This window comes from Phyllostomus discolor, chromosome 4 (genome assembly GCF_004126475.2).
Source record: "Phyllostomus discolor isolate MPI-MPIP mPhyDis1 chromosome 4, mPhyDis1.pri.v3, whole genome shotgun sequence".
Taxonomy (NCBI): domain Eukaryota; kingdom Metazoa; phylum Chordata; class Mammalia; order Chiroptera; family Phyllostomidae; genus Phyllostomus; species Phyllostomus discolor.
In genome coordinates, this window is record NC_040906.2 from 84,409,739 (window position 1) to 84,431,746 (window position 22,008).

At 36.4% G+C, this 22,008-nt stretch overlaps 1 protein-coding gene across 1 annotated transcript in view; it reads left to right on the forward strand.

Annotated features, from left to right (window-relative positions):
• The window catches only part of CNTNAP5 (contactin associated protein family member 5), a 959,167-nt gene that overhangs the window by 809,900 nt on the left and 127,259 nt on the right, over positions 1–22,008 (forward strand). The window contains exon 19 of the mRNA XM_036022576.1: positions 5,830–6,054. Coding sequence (XP_035878469.1) covers positions 5,830–6,054 — 225 coding nt within the window. The remainder of the gene's footprint in view (positions 1–5,829; positions 6,055–22,008) is intronic.

The following is a 22,008-nucleotide window of genomic DNA, read 5'->3' on the forward strand; positions in this document are numbered from 1 at the left end:
CCATTAGCTAGTCCTGAGCTAGAACCATAGTCCATTTCTGTTTCTTATTGCAGTACAAAGAAATAATAATCATAAAATTAGCTTGCAATTATTGACTGAAGCACTTACCTTTTTATCCCTGATCTAGTAGTAAGGAGGATGGTAATATCTACATTTAACATATGAAGGTCACAGAAGTTCAGTGACTTACTAATATTGTCAGAGCCAGAGGTTGAATCAGCATCTTTTTGGTTCCTTTTCTCCTATAGGATCCTAATTTTATTCTGTACAGAATTGTGGTAAGGATTCACATATGTAGTTTTTTGTTTTGTGTGTTTTTTTACTTGAGATTTAATTTATATATCATGATACTCAAAGTTTTAAAATGTACAATTTATAGGGTTTTAGGAGATTCAAAGTTGTGCAACCATCACTGCTATCTAATTTCAGACCATTTTCATCATTTCCCCCAAAGAAACCTTATACCCATTAGCAGCAATTCCCCATTCATGTCTTTCCTAGTTCCTGGAAACTACTAATGTACTTTCTGTCTCCATGGATCTTCCTATTCTGAATATTTCATATAAATAGAATCATATAATATATGGCTATCTGGGATCTGGTTTCTCTCACTTATCATGTTTTCAATGTTAATCTATATTGTAGAAATTTTCAGTACTTATTTAATTTTATTTCCCCAAGAGTATTCCAGTGTCTGGAGGTACCACAGTTTGCTCATCCATTTATCAGTTGATTGTTTGGAATGTTCCTCTTTTTGCGTGTATGTGTGTGTTATTATGAATAATGCTGCTAGTAACATTCCTGCACATGTTTTTGTATGAACTTTTGTTGTCTATTCCCTTACATATGGACCTAGAGAGGGGATTTATGGGGCAATGTTTACAGTTTTTGAGAAAGTGTCAAATTTTTTAAAGTGGATGCTCCATTTTACATTCTCATCAATAAAATATGAGGATTTTGATTTGTCCATGTTTTCACCAGTTGTTGTCAGCCTTTTTTGATAATAGACATTCCACTGTGAACACATGAAATGGTATATTATGGTGGTTTTGATTTGCATTTCCCTAATGACTACTAATATTAAACATTTTTTTATGTATTTACTACCCATGTGTTTATCTTCTTTGGTGCAGTATTCATTCAAATATCTTGCCCACTTTTAAATTGGCTTTTTTTTTTCTTTTTATTATGCAGTTGTAGGAATTCTTTGTATATTTTGAATATATTTTCTTATTTAGATATATGATTTGCAAATGTTCTGTTTTTTAGTTTTTAATAGTATCTTTTTAAGAACAAAAGTTCTTTTTTATTTGGATGAGTCTAATTTATCTTTATTTTTTTCTTTTGTGGCTTGTGCTTTGGGAGTTATATCTAAGGAATCATTGTCTAATCCAAGGCCATGATGAATTATGGTCATAGTTTTTTCTAAGTGTTTTCTAGTTTTAGCTCTTACATTTAGCCTTGGATCTATTTTGAATTAATTTTTGAATATGGTGTAAGGTAGGGGTTCAACTTTCTTGTTTTGTTTGTGGAGGCCCAGTTGTTCCAACATCATTTTTGATGTGTGCTTATCTTTAACCCACCTCCAGCCCCACTATTGTCTGAATAATCTGGGTATGACTGCCATTATATTGTCATTTAATTTATTTTTAAATTAAAATCATTAGGTAGCATATTTGGAATTCTAATTGGTAACACATTTGTACATCTAGAAAAATAAAAACTCAGTCTACTCAAAGACAACAATAAAAAAGAACATTTGATTTCCTTCTAGCTCTTTTCTTTGCATTCGATATAGCTAAGATGTCTGTCCATTACATTTTATATCCTGAATGTTTTATTTTGTCACATTCATTTTTTAAATTATTGTTCAAGCACAGTTTTCTCCACTTTCCCCCAACCATCCCCCACTGCCCTACCCACCACTACTTTTCACGCTCAATCCTACCCACCTTTGGCTTTATCCTTGGGTCTTTTATACTTGTTCCTTGACGATCCTTCTTCTTCTTTCCCTTTTTATCCCCCTCCTCCATCTCCTCTGGTTACTGTTATTCTTACATAAATTTGTCAGTTTTAATGACTGCAATATATTCCATCTGGTGGAATTGCTTCTGTTTATGTAACACATACTACTACCAGAGTATTTTACCTTAGCAAAAATGGGATTCTGCCACCAGGTATTCTTATGTTCAGATTCTAGCTCATCTGCAATCTGCAGCTGTGAAACTGGTTATATAACTCAACCTGTGATTCCTGGTTTTCTCAGCTATAGATATAAAAATGTGGAAAACTCAGGAATCCTCTACAAAGGGTTGTGGTGACCATTCAACAAGCACTTCAAAAAGCCCATGCGATAATGCCAGACATATAAAGTCTCACTAAATGCTTGTTCATATTTTGGAATTTTAAATTATTCTAATGTTTGCATGTAGATAATGCTGTAATAAGTGCATTAATCAATTATTTCCTTAGTAATAGAATTACAGTGAGAAATCATATTTATATTTAGGTACACTTTACTAATTGCATAAAACCTATTTAAAAAATTCTCTAATATTTACCATCCTGACAATGTATATATATTTTTTACTTTTTATTACAGAAAAATGAAATTATACACTGTGGTAGAGAGAAGAGTTTTAGAACCCATGTACCCATTATTTAGCTTGAATTTATCAACTCATGACTATTTTTATTTAATCTGTATGCTCACATCCATTTATCTTATTATTTTGAAGTTAATTCCAGATATCATATTACTTTATCTATAAATATTACAATATACATTGGTAAATGACAAAGAGTCATAAAAGAACATATGAACGGGGCCATTATCATAAGAAAATTTCAATAATGAATGTTAATATTATGCTAATTGTTTTATTTCTTATTTAGTTTGTTGTTTTATTTCTAGTTAGTTAGATGTGTTTAATTAAAATCTGATTTTTCCCTGGCTGGCATAGCTCAGTGGATTGAGTATGGGCTGAGAACCAAAGCACCTCAGGTTCAATTCCCAGTCGGGGCACATGCCTGGGTTGTGGACCAGGTCCCTAGTGGGGACCACATGAGAGGCAACCACACATTGATGTTTCTCTCTCTCTCTTTCTCCCTCCCTTCCCCTCTCTAAAAATAAATAAATAAAATCTTTTTAAAAATCTAACTGATTTTTAGGTAACCACTAGCCTACTCATTACCTAGGATTGGTATTCATAATTTTTCTAATTCTTAATTTAACTCTATGACTGTTATTCAAACTAGCTTATTGTTTATTGACTTCCTACTATGTGCCACAGTTTTACATAATTGCTTCCAATCCTTCTACCCATCACAATACTGAATTCATCCCTATTTATACTTGAATAACCTGAGGTTAAGTGACATCCAGTGGAGTGGAGAATGGCACACAACCAAGTTTCAATTTCCAAGTCTGTCAGATTACGGGGCTGGCTCAGACACACACCCCTGTAGCACCACCCTGCTTTCTAGCGACTTACTTCTCTTCCCACATGTTGAGGCTTAACCAATGTTGAGCTTTTCATTCAGGTCTTCTCAGGCTACTCTGGCCCATGATGACATCCAATTCTGGGAATTATTTTCTGTCACTCATGCATCACATACTAGACTGCCTTCCATCAGTGTTACTTTTTTAAAAATGTGTACCCTGTCTTTTTAGAATGTAATCAGCACAGTTCTTTCACTAGGTAAGTGCTTAAGAGATGTGCTAATAGTGGTATTGTGGTCCTAGAGTACCATGATGGCCATTGATAAACACCTTAAAAGTCAAAATTTTTCTTCTATTTATCCCAATAGTTTTGGGGTGTTCAGAAAAATCAGAGAGCTTAAATGTGATTGGAGAGCTTAAACTCTTAGATTATGAAATATAAGAAGCTGAGAGACTAAGAGAATCCAGGTGTTTTGCTGAATTTCATTTATATTGGGATTGACAATGCCTAAATGATAAAAAATATTAGGAATAGAGGAGGTGGGAGGAGAGAAATTTGGTGGAAATTTCTAGTTAAAAAAACTTTTCATTTTAATTTCCCATCTCAAGTAAAGAAAAGTATACTATACGTGTCCATATTTAATATGCTACATAATGGAATGATATGAATTATATTTGAACACATGTACGAACATCAAATAAAAACCATTTTTCTATCAACTAGCCAATAGTAAGTCAAAATGCAGGTGAAATGTCCCCAAGAAAGTCAGTTTACTCAAGGAAAGTGTTCAAATCAAGATGATAATTAATCTGTATCTTCACTGTCACAAATCTTTGTTGCATATCTTTGTAATCAGGAGTACTGATGTAACCTGCATGATAAATGTGAACCCTTTCCCTGAACCTTTAGTAAAAATAAACTGGTATTTCCAATCTGCTAACAATATACATAAAGACGCAATTTTAATTTTTGACGTGGTTACAGGCTATTACAGAGTTTTCACAAAAGTAGAAAAATTGCAATAAAATTAGAAAGCAAAAGTCAGGTTTGATTATGTTTTAGGAGACATCAATTCAATAACAGAATTTCATGGAGAACTAGGAATTTTCCACATATCAGTTGGAAAAGGAAATTAATGATGCCAATATCAGTTCACATTTATTGTGCTATTTTTATGACAGAGGTTTGCTACCAGAACTAAGCTACGTTGTTCTAAGAAGGAACCTTTACTGTTTAGAGACAACATTAATTAAAAGAAGAAAATATTTCAGCATTTAGATGGAAGTATAGTCAATAAACAGATTTTTTACAGGAAGAAAATAGAAAGGGCTTCTGTTTAAATTATCTTCTAATATGGGAGTCTATGAGTTCAAACTGAGTGAGTAACTCTCTTAAGTGCTTTACACACATTATCTTATTTATCCACACAGCAATACTGTTGAAGTCAGTTTTATGCTTCTCATTTGCCAGATGAGAAAATGGTCTCCACAGGGTTCCCCTACTGGCTTGGAACTATACAGCTAATATGAAATCAAGTGAAACTTCAGCTCCAGTGCTGAAGCCAAATCCCATAATAGTTCCACTAAACTAATAGTGGATGTGAGGACATTATGCAGGAAGGGTCTGGGGTGGCATGTTCTAATGAATGTCATCAGTGTCTGGATGCCTCCTTTTCTCATGGTGGTGTCAGAACTCTATGCAATGTGTTGTGATATGGGATGGTTTTTCATATGAGGCCTATTTGTCCAAAACTTCTGTCTTTTGGGGGATTAGACACCAATTCCTAGACATCTAAAATGTTGAGTCTGGGAGTAGGAAATCTATGTCTTTCTTACTGTTTCCATGCATCTCCTCTCTTTTATTTCCATAGATCCTCACCCTTCACCCAACACCATAGAGCATTGCTGCTGCCTCCCAGTGTCCCACTCTCAGTAATTTAGGACCCACTTCAAATCCTTCAAATACACAAGAAAAACACAAACCAGAACTGAGAGCATCCCAGTTTTGAAAGTAAGATGGCTCCAGTGCAATTTCTCTATACTATGTTGCAGGCAGGGATATTTTGTCTTTGCTTCTTGAAAAATGAGCCTGACACAGGGCAGTTATTCTACAAATATATATTAAACAGGGCATAAATTTCATGATGCAAATCCTAGCTCTCTTTTAGCTATGCAATCTTTTTCAAGGTTAACCTCTGGAAGCCTCATGTTTCTTATTTGTATATGAGAATAATGACTTCTGCCACTTGTGGCAGAATTATTGTGGAAAGCATACCATATTATTAATGTAGTAGAACATTACATAGCAACAATAACCAAGCTATTACTATATCTAGAGTAGTCAACTAAATACTTAAATATGTGTTTTCTCCTCTTATATTTTGCAGAGATTTCTGCTCTTTTTGAGGCTGGCACTTCAGTTACTTACATGTTTCAAGAACCCTACCCAGTGATGAAGAATCTAAGCTGGTCATCCTCAGCCATTTATGCAGAATCGGCTCCATCTAAGGAAAACATTGCACTTAGCTTTATGACAGCCCAGACACCCAGCCTCTTGCTCTATATCAATTCTTCTTCTCAGGACTCTCTGACTGTGCTGCTCTGCAAGAATGGTGAGTACTGATGGCTTGAAGACTGATGGAGTGTTTTGTTGGGCTAGAGGGAAAGTACATGCCCTCCAGAACTCTGCATAATTTCAATCTAAATTTAGTCCCACCTGAGCAGCCTATTTCCAGACCTCCAGGCAAATCCTTAATTAAAGTTACTTTTATGAGTTGCAACTCGTATCCAGTCAGTGTCAGTTCATTGCTGAAGTCTCAGATGCATTGACTTTAATTTGCCTTGAGTGTGCAGCAGTGATACTTTATTATTTATTCTGTGCTGGAATCCATTAAGTGTAAAATAGATGGTTATGTGCATATCTGAAATACGGAAGGACACTGTCACATATATGCTGTCATCTTTACTGCAGTCTCCTTTATTGAGGTCTGTTAAAGCAACTAGTATAAATGTAGGGTGTATTAATTAGAAGTTGATTGCCTAGATCTTGGAGAGAAGTAATATATGTGAGTCATAACCTTGTAGGATATGGATCTGTGTTCTGAGAATCAAATTTTGAAAAGAATGTGAACAAAATGGTCCTGACCAGTATGCCTCAGTTGTTTGGGCATAGTCCTGCAAAATGAAAGGTCACCAGTTCAATTCTAGGTCAGGGCACATGCTTAGACTGCAGTTTTGGTCTCCAATTGGGGCATGTACAACAGGCAACCAATCAATGTGTTTCTCTCTCACATCACTGTTTCTCTCTCTCTCTCTCTCTCTCTCTTACTCCTTCCCTTACCCTCTCTCTAAAATAAACAAATAAAATCATTTTAAAGAATGTGAAAAAATGAAATATGTGAAGATTAAAGGTATAAAAGAGTTAAAACTTACTTTATTCAAGGAATGGTTAAGGACACCAGTTTCAATAGCTATTAGAAAAAGTTAGATTTTCTTCTCTAATGACTTAATTCTACACTGCCATAATGAAGACTGTTGATATTTGTCATGACCTAGGAAACTATACAATCAAAACCCTAGGGGAAGAAACAGTGATCAGGATAGGCAATGAGGGCAAAAATATAAATGTCTTTGCAGTCTGGTCTCAAACAACACTATCTTGTGAACAAGAATATGTCTTTTCTCTCATTGCAATTTTCTGAATAGTGAGAAGAGCCTGGCCTTTACAACCATCCAACACAGGGATGGATTGTAGTAGGGCACTGAAGACAGGATCCTGAGATATGCAGTATGCACTGTGCCCTCTCCAGACCTTAGGCAAAGACTCTAGCTATTTAACTGGCTCTACTTTTTCTTTTTTAAAAAAAAATTTATTGTTTTCACTTCTTGATTTCATCTTGCTTTAACTATTTATAGCTTGGAAATAAGAAATAATAAATGGGCCTAAAACAAGGATCAAACCTAACATGCCTCTGAGTTGATTCAGGCCCAAAGTACAATAATAATAACAATGTCCAAGAAGAAGTAACAGGATTCACTCATTCCTAGAACAACATTATAGAAGGAAAAGAGAGAGAGGGATGAATAGAATAGAATGATAATGGGTAATTCCAGGAATATTTATTCTGTAAGAGCCTTTAAGAGAGAAAGGAAACAGTATGGGTTCTAGACCTCTTATTTAAGAGCAGAACTGTATATGATTTAGAGCCATTTTATTTTTGGCTTCTTTTATTTCATTTCTATCACCTTTAATCCCCACTATACCCTCTTTCACCTCTACCCATCACCTTTCCACTCCTCAATTACCACAATGTTGTCTGTATTTGTAAGTTCCTTCTCTTTCTTTTTTTACCTTTTTTATTCCTCCAATCTACAACCCTCTCCACAGCTCACAGTCTGCTCTCAATCTGTAAATCTGTCTCTGTTTTGCTTGTTAGTTTAGTTAAATCATTAGAGTCCACATATGAGTGAAATCATATGGCATTTGTATTTTCTGGCTGGTTTATTTCACTTACATAATGTCCTCCAGGTTCATACATGCTGTTGCAATTGACAAAAATGTTCTTTTTACAGCCAAGTTGTATTTCGAAGTGTAAATGTTTCATCATTTTTTTATTCACTCAACTACTGATGGACAAATGGGGTGCTTCCAATTCTTCGCTATTATAAATAATGCTTAAATGAAAATAGAAGTGCTTATGTTCTTTCTAATTAGTGTTTTGGGTCCCTTCAAATATATTCCCAGAAGTGGGATTGCTAGGTCAAAAGGCAGAACCATTTTTAATTTTTTGAGGTATCTCCATACTGTTTTCTATAGTGGCTGCACCAATCTGCATTCCTACCAACAGTACAAAAAGGTTCTCCTTTGTCCACATTCTCTTCAACATGTAATTGTTTGTTGATCTATTGATGGAAACCATTCTGATATGTGAAGTGATATCTCATTGTGGTTTTAATTTGACTTTCTCTGATAATTAGTGACATTGAGCATCTTTTCATATGTCTATGACCATCTGTATGTCCTCTTTGGAGAAGTATCTATTTAGGTCTTTTGCCCTTTTTTTTTCATGGAATTGTTTGTTTTTTGGTATTGAGTTTATAAGTTCTTTATACTTTTTTATATTAAGCCTTTATCAGATGGTATCCATGAATATGTTCTCTCTTCACAGGGTAGTCTTTTAATTTTGTTGATGGTTTCCTTTTCTGTGTAAAACCTTTTAAGTTTGATGTAGTCCCATTAGTTTATTTTACTTGTTTCCTTTGCCTAAGTAGATATATGAGAAAAATATTGTTACAAGAAATGTCGAATATTTTATTGCTTGTTTTCTTCTAAGATTTTGATTATTAAGCTAAATAACATGTTACTAAACAACTAATAGGTTAACAATGAGATCAAAGAAGAAATCAAAGCGTACCTGAAATAAATGAAAATAAGAACACAATAACCCAAAATGTGTTGGAAAGAATAAAAGCAGTTTTAGAGGGAAATTCATATCATTACAATTGTATCTCAGAAAACAAAAAGCTCAAAAAAAATCTAACTTTACACTTAAATGAACTTGAAAATAACAATAAACAAGCCCAAAGTGTATAGGAGGAAGGAAATAATAAAAATAAGAGCAGAAAAATGAAATAGAATCTATAAAACAATAAAAAAATCAATGAATCCAAGATCTGGTTCTTTGAAAAGATAAACTAGATTAAAAAACCTTTAATCACACTCATCAAATAAAAAAAAAAGAGAGGACCCAAATAAATAAGATAATGAATGAAAGAGGAAAATTAACAACTGACACCAAAGAAAAACTAAAGATAGTAAGAAAATATAACAAACAACTATATACTGACAAATTGGACAACCTGGATGAAATGGATAAATTCCTAGAAACATATAACCTTCAAAACTAAATCAGGAAGAATCAGAGAATTAGAATAGACAGATCACAACTCATGAAATCAAAGCAGTAATCAAAATACTCTCCTCCCACCAAAAAAAACCCTTGGAATGAGTGGCTTCACAGTTAAATTTTACCAAACATTCAGGGAAGATCTAACACCTATCCTTCTCAAACAATTTCAAAATTTCAAAAGGAGGGAAGACTCCCAAGCTCATTTTATGAGGCCAGCATTATCGTACTTCCAAAACCAGATAAGACATTACAAAGAAAGAAAACTATATGCCAACATACCTGTTAAACACAATCACTAAAATCATCGACAAAATATTATATTAGAAAACCAAATTCAGCAATACATTAAAAAGATCATATACTATGATCAAGTGGGATTTATCTCAGGGATGCAAAGTTGGTACAATATGCACAAATCAACCTGATACACCATATAAACCAAGTGAAGTATAAAACCACAAGATCATATGATAGACACAGAAAAAGCACTTGTTAAAATCCACAGCCCATTCATGATAAAAACTCTCAGCAAAGTGGAAATAAAAGGAACGTATCTCAATATAATAAAGGCCATAAATGAGAAATCCACAGCCAATATCATACACAACAGGCAAAAACTACAAGTGTTTTCCTTAAGATCAGGAACAAGACAGATGTCTGCTTTCACCGGTCTTATTCACTATAGTACTGGAAGTTCTAGTCTGAGCAATCAGACAAGAAGAAGAAATAAAAGGAATCCAAACTGGGAAGAAAGAAGTAAAACTGTCATTATTTGCAGATGATGTGATACTGTATATAAAGAACCCTAAAGATTACACACAGACATACACACATACACACACACACACACACACACAAGCTACTAGAACTGATAAATTATCAAAGTAGCAGGATACAAAATAAATATCCAGAAATTGGTTTCATTTTTATATGCCAATAATGAACTATCAGAATGAGAAACTAAGAAAACAATCCCATTCATAACTGCTTCAAAAAGAATAAAATACCTATGAACAAATTTAACCAAGGATGTACAAGACTTATACTCATAAAATTGTAACTAAAGAAAGAAATTAAAGAATGTACAAGTAAGTAGAATTGCATATCATGTTTAATGATAGGAAGAATTAATATCATCAAAATGCCCATACTACCCAAAGCAAACTATAGATTTAAAGCAATTCATATCAAAATGCCAATGATATATTTCACAGAACTAGAACAAATAAATATTACAAAAATATATTGGGGGCCATCAAAATGAAATTTATTTATAAAATTTGTGTATTTATTCTTACATATTTAAGCTTTGTTCACCTTCAAAATACTCTCCATTTGATGCAATACACTTATTGAGATGTTTTTTTCCTCTGCTCAAAGCAGTTTTTGAACTCATCAATTTTGATGTTCTTTTGTGTTTTTACCATTTTTTTACTTCTCCTCTTCCATGTCAGTGAATGTTTCCCTTTGAGGACTTTTTTATTCATCTGAAAAACAAAAAATAGTCACTCAGGGTGAGATCAAATGAATAGGGAGGGTGGAGGATGGGGGATCATGCTATTTTTTGGTCAAAACCTGCTTAACATTCAGTGCAGTGTGGGCAGGTGCATTAATAAATCATCCACCATGAAATGGGCAAACACCTTAAAAGAGTTTTTAAAAAAATTCCACTGAAGCCAAATGTAGCCTCCCACAATAATGCCAGCTGGTACACTGATACAGATGGGTTCCTAGAACACTCACTTAATGGGAGAAGCCTATATTACAAAGGGTACATCTACCAGAAGATAATTCTAGGGTGTTTTGGGTCCCCCCCTCATATGGAACCACAAAAGAACCTGAATAGCCACTGCAGTCTTGAGAAAGAAGAAGGAAATTGGAAGAATCACACAATCTAATGCCAAACTATACTACAGGGCCATGGTAATTAAAACAGCATAGTACTGGCATAAAAATAGACATATGGATTACTGGAACACAACAGAGAGTCCAGAGCTAAACCTATACCTTTATAACCAATATTTTACAAAGGTGGCAAAAACATACAATGGACTAAAGATAGTCTATTCAATAAATGGTATTGGGAAAATTGGACAGAAACATGCAAAAACTGAAACTAGACCACTTCTTAAATTACATACAAGAATAAATTCAAAATTTAGTAAAAACTTCAGTGTTAGACTTAGGACCATTTATCTGCTTCTCCATAATATCTATGTGAGGTTGATAAAGCTAGCTGCAGACAATGAGGCATGGATTAACTGATTAACATAGGCCAGCCAGTTAATTCATGACATAGCTGAGGCTGAAAGCCAGATCTCCTGATAAACAGCCCAGCAACTTTTCCTTTAATCTGTATGACCTTGTAATGATGTGGTTGAACTACAAATAAGATAGTTTCAGAACACTGAGGTGTAAGATTTTCCCCAAAGCATTTTTTGGGTATGGTCTTACAGGCATATTTGTAGCTGCTAGTCCTTTTCTATGGATATAGTTAATGCATATCAGAAATCACCACATCAGACTAAATATATACTACTCTATCTATATATACTCTATTAAAACACATATACACACACACTATGCTGGTCATTGTTCTAATTAATATATACATTTATTCCTTACAACAACCCTTTGAGAGGTGGTGTTAATATACCCAATGTTGTGCAGTTGCAGAAAGTAAGACATACAGATATTTAATCTCTTGGTTAAAATTCTACAGCAAGTAAATAATTGGGATTTAATCCTCTCTCTCCAGTCTGGGAGCATATTCTGTATTCTTCACACAACTGCTAAACATAACTATTATTTATTTTTGAAACACATTATATTTTAAATTACTTGAATTTATATAATTATGAAAGTGTTTTCTTATATCCTAGAGACTCACTTTATTGACAGATGTACTTGACATAATGGACATTTGCATTTTTAGAACCCTGGACAAATGAAGTAAGCAAAGAAAAACCTGTGCCTTGCTTGCTTGTTTGTTACAAGCTTAGATATTAGTGCAAGTGTAAAAGTGCAGGCCTTGCAACTCAGTCTAACTCATGGGAAATGAGTGTCCAAGCCATGGCTAGTAATGGAGTAGCCCCCTCTCCTTACTTAATTTCAGATAGAGAATCATCCCTAAATGTCCCTACCACACTCTTCCACCGTTGTCCTAGGGAACTTTTATCAGACTAGACAATGGTGGATAATTTAGTGATTTATCCTGGATATTGCCTGCCATCTCCTTTTTCTACAGAGTCACAACTAAGACTATGTGCTCATTCATGTATTCTTTCATTGACTCTCTGAGTACTTACTAGTCTCACTGCATATCAGGGACTCTGAAGACCAACAAAGATAAGCAGGATAGAGTTCTTCCTAAAAATTCTTTAAAAAAAGAGAGACTTAAAACTGCCTTAATCTTACTGGAAGATAATTTAGGTACTTGAGGAAGTCAAGTTGCTCATATTGCTCAAGAAATCCACCTGGAAGTTAGATTTTGCCTAACTTTAAGGATGAACCTCCTAGGAACTCAGGAATTATAGTAATAGCGTAAAATACCTTAAGTGATAGTGGATTCCTTGCACTGGAGGTCATCAAATAAACACCAAATGACAATTTATTGGGAAAAACATAATAAGCATTCCAGCAGTGAATGACACAGAATAATAACCTCTGAGTATCTCTTCAAGTTTGAGATTTTGTGATTCTATATTCCTTCCTTGTATAGTCTCACATTTCTATGTCTTTCTGGTGGGTTTCATTTGCAGACTTTGAAATGCTTCAGTGAATAATTAAATTAGGTGGAAAAATTGAGACAACTATTATAGAAAAACAATACAAAGTTTTTAAAAATGCACTGGTATCCTTATAGCTTGTTCCCAGTATGTTAAAACTATTAGGCCACTGACATAATTGCCAGTTAATAATATTGGTAACACTGTATTAAAAAGAGGTAGGATTATTTTTAATGTGACTTGGATATACTTCAGTGAAATATATACCTGTGATAATACTAATGGAAGTTAAAAATATTTACAAATTGACAAAAAGATGAGGGGAGAAAATATGATAAAGAGTTAACTGGGAAAAATCTTTCTCAGGACGGTTTTATAAAATCAGTTTATACCTTTCTGAGATGGCATTAAGAGTCTTCTGTTAGTGCAGGTGTCTTAACCTTTCTTTTGTTCAGGTACCTTTGGGAATCTGATGGAAATTATGATGAGAGGATAATTCTTAAAAGGAGTTCTTTTTGTTCTCCTTAGGAGGAAGAAAATGCCTACAGCCATGTCCAACAAAATAGCTATGACTGCACCACTCTGGGTTAAGAAGTCAGGGGTGAACACAGGTGGATGAACTGTGTAAATAGTGAACAGAATTCTTGGCTTGCACATTCATTTAATAAGGGTGCCCAGGCCAGAGGAAAGAGGAGCAATGTGACTCAAAGTCATGTTTACTTGTCTCTCCCTGGCAAGGATTGGATTTGTCAGGTTTGGAATTCTTCTTTGCCTTTTATCTTTTTTTTCTTGACATTTCTCCAACTAGATACTTACTTAGGTTAAGCTGCTGCTTAATTTTTCAAATGAAATCAGACTCTTCTTCTTAAAGGAAGAATATAATTTTAATTCCCAGGAATAAAGAATAGAGTCAGAAGAGGAGTCATTGCTGGATCTGAGACCTCAGGAAAAAGAAGGTAGTTGTTGTTTCATAGCCTGGTGCTTGGAGCCACAGGTGATTTCTCAGAGACCTGGCAATTGGAGGAGAAGGAACATTTGAAGGAGGCAAAGGGTCTGGAGAAAGAGATGGAAGTGTTCTAAAAATATATATAGTTAACTTTCACAGAATTTTATTGAGTGATGGCTCTGCCTTCTCCACAGTAAACCTTTATGTTTAAGAAATATTCACAGAGTGTCTACTATGTGGTGGGGACTATTTCATGTGCCAGAGCCTTTAAGGATCTCTGTTCTGGGAACAAAGACATGACAAATGCTAAAGATGACAATACAATCTAAATGCTAGGATATAGTCTGTTAGAGGTAGTGTAAAGCGACAAGGAAAGAGTGACCAATTCTTTCTAAGAAGGAGCATCAGAAAGTATTGAGATAGTGTCCCTTGTGTTGGGCCATAAAACTTAAGAAAGTATTCTCTAGGCAGACCTTATATTTTTAAAATAAAATGTGAGTTTTTATTCTTAATTTTCTCTATTTTATTCTCATTGCATATGAGATACATACATATATATAGTGTCTATATATAATATATATATATATTATATATATATACATATATATCCCCAATTAATTCCCTATTCTACTCTTTTATCATTTGTCCTTCTTGGTTTCTTGATGGTAGAAGTAAAATATACAATATAGAACATATGCTAATTCTGAGGCCATCAATCTATGTTTAGATCATTAAGTTACAATGTTTACATAGGGCTCCTGTTCACTGTCTCCTGCTGTCTGCCCCACCATCTTCCAGCACTGAATTATTCCTCTGACTTTGCATCAGCAATTTTTTATTGAACTTTTTAAACATGTACAGTCAGAACATATACTGGGTTTATGAGTGCACACATGTTGGAAGGAATAATGATAAATCTAGATGCTTGACATTTTCAGCAGACTGAGTCTAGGGAGGCAGGGATAAGGAGGAATCCAGAGAGGGGGCACCTTTATAGCATGAATCTCAATGGCTGCCCCCAGGGTTGAGCTGACTATAAGAAAGTCCCCAGATTGCTGCTTTCCAGGGAAGACCTTCAGAATTTAATTTTGCCTCCTTTCACCCCATCTCTGACACCAGCATATGGGCATGTGCTTGACTTTCCCAGAGCATCAGGAATTCAGATAAATAGACTGAATAAAGGACACCTTAGTAGTCTTGTTTCCTGGGCTTTACTACTCCTTAACCACTTCAGTCTCTGGGCTTGTGCCAAATAACACTTGGCTACTTTTGAACTTATATTTCCCAAAATTCTTTTTATATCTTTTGGACTCTTTTTAGGTTGGCTCATTTCCTACGTTCCTGGGCTTTCATATAATCTTTGCTGGGAAATACCAAGTTCTGCTGGCAGGTCCATTGTCCATTTCACAGTAATATGGTTGTGACACTGTAAACTTAAGAGGGTGATCTAGAGTCCTTCCTCCCCACTTTCTACTAGTGAAAGGACAATGATATAGCCAGGAATAAATGTCACCTCCAGTGTCTTATAGTTAAACCACTGTGCCAAGGGGTGGGCCTGAGTAGGGAAATAAAGGTATGATGAGAAAAACTGCATTTGGGCAATCTTTCTTGCTTCTCTTCATTGTAGTACTTTTTTATTTGATTTTATTTATGCATGTATGTATTTTTATATTGTGGTATATTCCAAGGTCCTTAAAGTTTACTATGGACTGAATGGTGTCCCTCCCTAAAAATCCTATGTTAAAACCCTGACTCCTATTTCTGTATTTAAATGATCCCTGATCTGATAGGGATCACCAGAGTGATCTACAAGAAGAGACACCAGAGTCTGTCTGTCTGTTTCTCTCTCTCTCTTTCTCTCCCCCACCTTTCTCTGTCTGTCTGCCATATGGGGTGACCATCTCCAAGCCAGCCAGAAAGTCCTCACCAGAGACTGAATTGGGTGGTGCCTTGACACTACTTGGCCTCCAAAACTGAGAAAATTAGTTTATATTGTTTAGGCCACCCATTCTTCAGTGTTTGTTATCACAGCTCAATCAGGCTAAGACAAAGATAAAAATGAGACATGAAAAGAGATGAGCTTCATACAATGTAAAGTACAAAATACATTGTATTTTTCTTATTGATGATAATAATAATAATAATAACAATAATAAGTGAGATATCAGGTTCTGCTGGCAGGTACAGTCTCAGATGGACTTTCATTGTAGAAAGAGAAAATGTATGCATGAGTTATCAGAGCATGAATGTGAAGGCCTGGATTAAGGATAATTAAGATTAAATTTTAATGCAAAGAGGACACAAAAATTGCCCATTGTATATTGTAGAGGCAGAACACATACATAATGGGTGGGATATTGCCCTAAGGAAGGAAAACTATGAGGCACTGGGTGCCCAACCTGTATAGTAGCTGCTGTCACTAGGCATAGGCAGAAGCTTTTAATATGCAAAAGCATGAAAACCAAAAACTCATATAACAGCTTTCTCAAATACCCTCTGAGCCAGACCTTTGGGAAACTTATCTGATGTCTTTAAGAGAAAAAAGAAAATATGTATATATTTTCTCCACACACACACACACACACACACACACGGAGAAGAGAGTGTGAGTGTAGAGCTAATGGGAGCTCTGCTCACTGCAAAGCCAAGCCCAAGAAGATAGAACTGGGGAAACATAGTTAAATACCAGAGAACACATATCTCTCTCCAACCACTCTGCACTGCAGCTTCCTGAGCACATGTGCAGCATTAAGGAAACCAAGTAATAGCCACAAAAGTTGCTGCCTCAGCACTCTGAGGCCCTGGGTGGAGAGCCCAGGTGATCAAAGACAAGTAAGGCAAAGAAAAACTAGAAAATGCATTTAACTCTACATACATCTATTTAATACTTCCTTTATGAATCTGCTAGGTCTGTCATGCCAAATTACCACAGAATGGATGTCTTAATCTACAAAATTTATTTTCTCATGATTCTGAGGACTGAAAGTCTGAGATAAATGTACCAGAAGGTTGGTGCCTGGCCATCTCCAACCCTCCACTGGGCTGGAGATGGCCACTTTCTCTCTGTGTTATCCATGGCCTTCCTTAGGATGTATGTATGTGTGTGGAGAAAGAGGGGATGGGGAGAGAGAAAGAGAAGGAGAAGAGAGAATCTGAACACACTCTCTGGTGTCTCTTCCGAAAAGGACACTCCTTGTGTTAGATAAGAGCTCTATTCTTATAACCTCACTTAACCATAATTATTTCTTTAGAGGCCTTACTCCCAAATACAGCCACACTGGGGATTAAGCTTCATCCTATGAATTTGAAGGAGATGTAAACATCAGTTCATAATACCTACCATGTGCCAGATGTTGTCCTAGGTGTTCATAATAGAAGAATGCATGTAGTATAGAGGGCTTCTGGGAAATTATTTTAGGTTAGTTTTCATGTACCATGCACCTTTGTAATTACAGTGGGGTCATGTTGGATAGGGAGGACAACTCCTCTCAGAACATCACTAAATGGCTCTTAGTGCACATGGGCATAGATATAAATTTGTTAAATGAGTATTGATGTTCTTAATACTGTTGTTCCTGATATATATGTGAGAGGCAGGGCTGTTTGGGAAGTAGAGTTCTGTGGAGTTTGCATTCTTTGATATTACTTTCTGAGGGTTCTGGGGTCTTCTCACTTTATACTTTACCAGTTAAAACACTCCTAAGAAATTTTCCAAGAATTGAGAAACTGTTTGTTTTTATAACAAAGCTGGTTATTTATAACATAGTCTGAGAATCAATAGAATTATTATCCATTCTTATGCTTCATTGTAAAAAGAGAAATGAGGTATATTAGTTACCCTGGTTTCTTCATCTGTAAATTTGAGATAATTGCAATGGTTAAGGATCTTGTAGCATTGTTGTTGGAGATTAATAAGATTCTGTTTAGCCCTGGCTGGTGTAGCTCAGTGGATTGAGCGCAGACTGAGAACCAAAGGGTCACCAGTTCGATTCCCAGTCAGGGCACTTGCCTGGATTGTGGGCCAAGTCCCCAGTGGGGGCCACATGGGAGGCAACCACACATTGATGTTTCTCTCCCTCTCTATCTCCCTCCCTTCCCCTCTCTCTAAAATCAGATAAATAAAATCTTTAAAAAATAAGTTTGTAAAGGGTTTGAAGGAACTCAGATAAAAGGCATGAGAAGTGTCTATTCAGGTCCTTTGCCCAAATATACACTTCTTACATATTTCATCTGAGTTTCTTCAACCACAAAAACTAATTCTAACAAAAGTGTATTCACCCGTATGTTCATTGCAGCATTATTTACAATAGCTAAGATCTGGAAGCAGCCCAAGTGCCCATCAGTAGATGAGTGGATTAAAAAAAAGTGTGGCACATTTACACAATAGAATACTATTCAGTTGTAAAAAAGGAAAGACATCTTACCCTTCGCAACAGCATAAGTAGACCAGGAGAGCATTATGCTCAGTGAAATAAGCCAGTCAGAGAAAGACAAATATCTTATGATATCAATTTTATGTGGAATCTAATGAGTAAATTGAACAAGCAAAATGGTGACAGACTTGTAGATAGAGAGCAAGCTGACAGATGTTATGGAGCTTTGGGAGGTGGAGGGATTGAGCAAAAGAGAGACAGAGAGAGAGAACTTATGGACAAGGACAACAGTGTGGTGATTGCTTGGGAGAGGAGGTATGAGGGGAGTTGGAGGAGGGTATAGGAGGGATAAATGGTGTTAGAAAAAAACTTGGACTTCCGGCAAGATGGAGGAATAGGTGGGCGCACCGTACCTCCTCGCACAACCAAGAACAGAACCAATAATTTACAACAATGATTTGCAGTCATAATATCAGAACTGTCAGGGGATTTATCTAAATGGAAGTCGGACAGCCTAGAAGTTGAAGTAGACCCGTACATCCAGACTGGTAGGGGACTACGAGCCGAGCGAGCAGGCGTGGGGCTGGCGCGGGTCGCAGGCGCGTGTAGGTCGGGGGAAATTTGGCGCAGAATCGGCGCGACAGCAATCCGGGACGCAGGGGCGAGCGCAGCGGTGTAGCGGTGATCCCTGAGTACGCAAGCGGCAGCTGGGGGAATCAGTGGGGCAGCGACTGGGGATCAGGGCAGAGCTCACAGCCCAGAAGCCCAGGGAAGTGTCTGACTCCAGGAGAACAGAAGGGTCACCATTGATCCCTCCTGTCCCCTCTCCTGCCCCTGCCCCCACATATAACGTCACAAGCTAGCGACTGGGGCGCCCAGCACCGGTGAACACCTAAGGCTCCGCCCCCCCACCGTAACAAGAGCGACCAGACCGGAGAAAAAATAAATAAATAAGTAAAATAATAGGAAAGATGGGGAAAGACGTAAGATATGTTTCCAGCAGAACAGATCAGACCCCCAGGACTCATCCTTTTGAGTGACCAAGAAATAGCCAATCTATCAGATGCACAGTTCAAAACACTGGTGATCAGGAAGCTCACAGAACTGGTGGATTTTGGATCCAAATTACATGAAAAAATGCAGATTACCATAGAAGGGATGCAGGAAGACACACGGAGAAGAGCCAATTGTGAAAGGAAGGAATCTGAATCTCAAAACAACACAGTGGACCAGAAGGAAGATAGAATCAATCAAGCAGGAGAGCATGATGAAATAAGAATTCAAAAAATTGAAGAAAAGCTTAAGACCATTGAGGATACCTTTAAACGTTCCAACATCCGAATTATAGGGGTACCAGAAGGGGAAGACCAACAAGTGGAAAAGTTATTTGAACAAATAATAAAGGAGAACTTCCCCAAACTGGCAAAGGGAACAGTCTTCCAAGAAATCCAGGGAGCACAGAGAGCCCCAAAGAAGTTGGACCTAAGAAGAAACACACCAAGGCACATCATAATTACATTAGCCAAGGTAAAAACGAAGGAGAGAATCCTAGAGGCAGCAAGAGGTAAGGGGACGGTAACCTACAAAGGAGTTCCCATCAGGCTGTCAGCTGATTTCTCCAAAGAGACCTTACAGGCAAGAAGGGGCTGGAAAGAAATATTCCAAGTCATGAAAGACAAGGACCTACATCCCAGATTGCTCTATCCAGCAAAGCTCTCATTTAGAATGGAAGAGAAGATAAAGTGCTTTTCAGATAAGGTCAAATTAAAGGAGTTCATCATCACCAAGCCCTTACTTTATGAAATGCTAAAGGGACTTATCTAAGAAAAGAAGATAAAGAAAAGGCATGTATAGTAAAAGGACAGCAAACTCACAATTATTAACAACCACACCTAAAGCAAAACCAAAAGAAACTAAGTAAACAACTAGAATAGGAACAGAACCACAAAAATAGAGGGCACAAGGGGGGGCTAGCAGTAGGGGTGGGAGGAGGAGAGAGGGGGAAAAGGTATAGAGAATAAGTAGCATAGAATGTAGGGTGAAAATAGATAGGGGGAGGGCAAGAATAGTACGGGAAATGTAGAAGCTAAAGAACTCATAAGTATTACATATGGACATGGACTAAAGAGGGGGAAGGTGGGTGGGAGAGGGGGCACAGGGGGGAGGGGAGTGAAGGGGGAAATGGGACAACTGTAATAGCATAATCAATAAAATATATTAAAAAAAAAGAAAAAAACTTAACTTGGGGTGCTGAACACACAATAGAGTGTACTGGTAATGTGTTGTAGAATTGTGCATCTGAAACCTGTATAATTTTCTTAACCAGTGTCACCCCAATACATTCAATACAAAGAAAAAAATAAAAACTTTAAAAATTTGTAAATTTAAAAAATAATGCGAGAAAAATACAAAAAGGGATTATCATTAAAACAGACCAAAGATCTTGTTAGTTACTGAGCCACCTTTTTTTTCCCCCCTTCTTAAGCTCAGGGTGGAGAGAATGGGGCACTGGATATTTAGCTTTTGGACTAAGCCTCTAATTAGAGGCTTAAGGATTAAGAAGGTAGTTGAAGATTGTGTGACAAAAGCTTTTCTCAGAGAAAAGAGATGTTTTTATTCTTCTTAGACTGCTTGACCTGTAACACTGACATCTTGAGATGTGTAACAAATTCAGCAGAAAGTCTAAGCTTGGATCTTACTCTCTTCTCTGTTCATTTAATTACCTTTTGTGCAGCACAAAGGTCTTGAATTATCATTATTTCTCTTAATTCAAAGTTATTGAAGATGCGTTTCCACTTTAATAAGTAGTTTGACCTCTCAATATTTAGAAATGAAGTCTCTGCAAATGCAATCCCTTGTCTCAAAGCTGCAGTAGAGAGACAGTGAATAGGTTTTCAACCCTGTGAGTCCAGTTCAAATTCCTAATGCTGCCTACACAATACCTTGATCAACCAGCTTAAAAAGAGTTCACAGCAGCTAGTACTTCAAAGAGCTCACCATATACAAGATGCACTTTCAGGCTTTGTATACATCAATCCATTTCATTCTCACTCAGTGCCTATGGGGTTACCCCTGACATTTTCCCACTTTACAGATGAGGAACCTTAGGCACAGACAGGTTAAGTGACCAGAACATACAGCAAGCAACCAATAGGACTGAAAATAATACCCTGCAAGACTCACATTTTAACTTGCACATATTCTGATCTGTTCTCTGACCTCACCTTGTACTTTGTGTATTGTTTTCACAGAAGCCGTCGTTTTCTCTCTGCAGTTTGTGTCAGCTTTCATACAGGTTGTGTGCTATGTCAAGAATGTCGTATTCACCTCCTGTGGTCCTCCACACTGCCTTGTTTACAAAACTCTGTTTAAAAGATGGGCTAGGCAGAAATGATGGGTCACTTTATGAATGCCCAAACCCCCTCTGGATATTTAAAAATATATTGACATTAGAGGAGGTTGCCAGAAATGTCCTTATATTTGGCAAAATGTACTTTGCTGCACACTGGAGCACATGGGACTATCAAGTGAAAAGAGTTATATTTCTTATGGATGCCAGTTTCTGTGATGTAAATTGCATGGTCTCTCTCTTCTTATACTTTTTTTACAA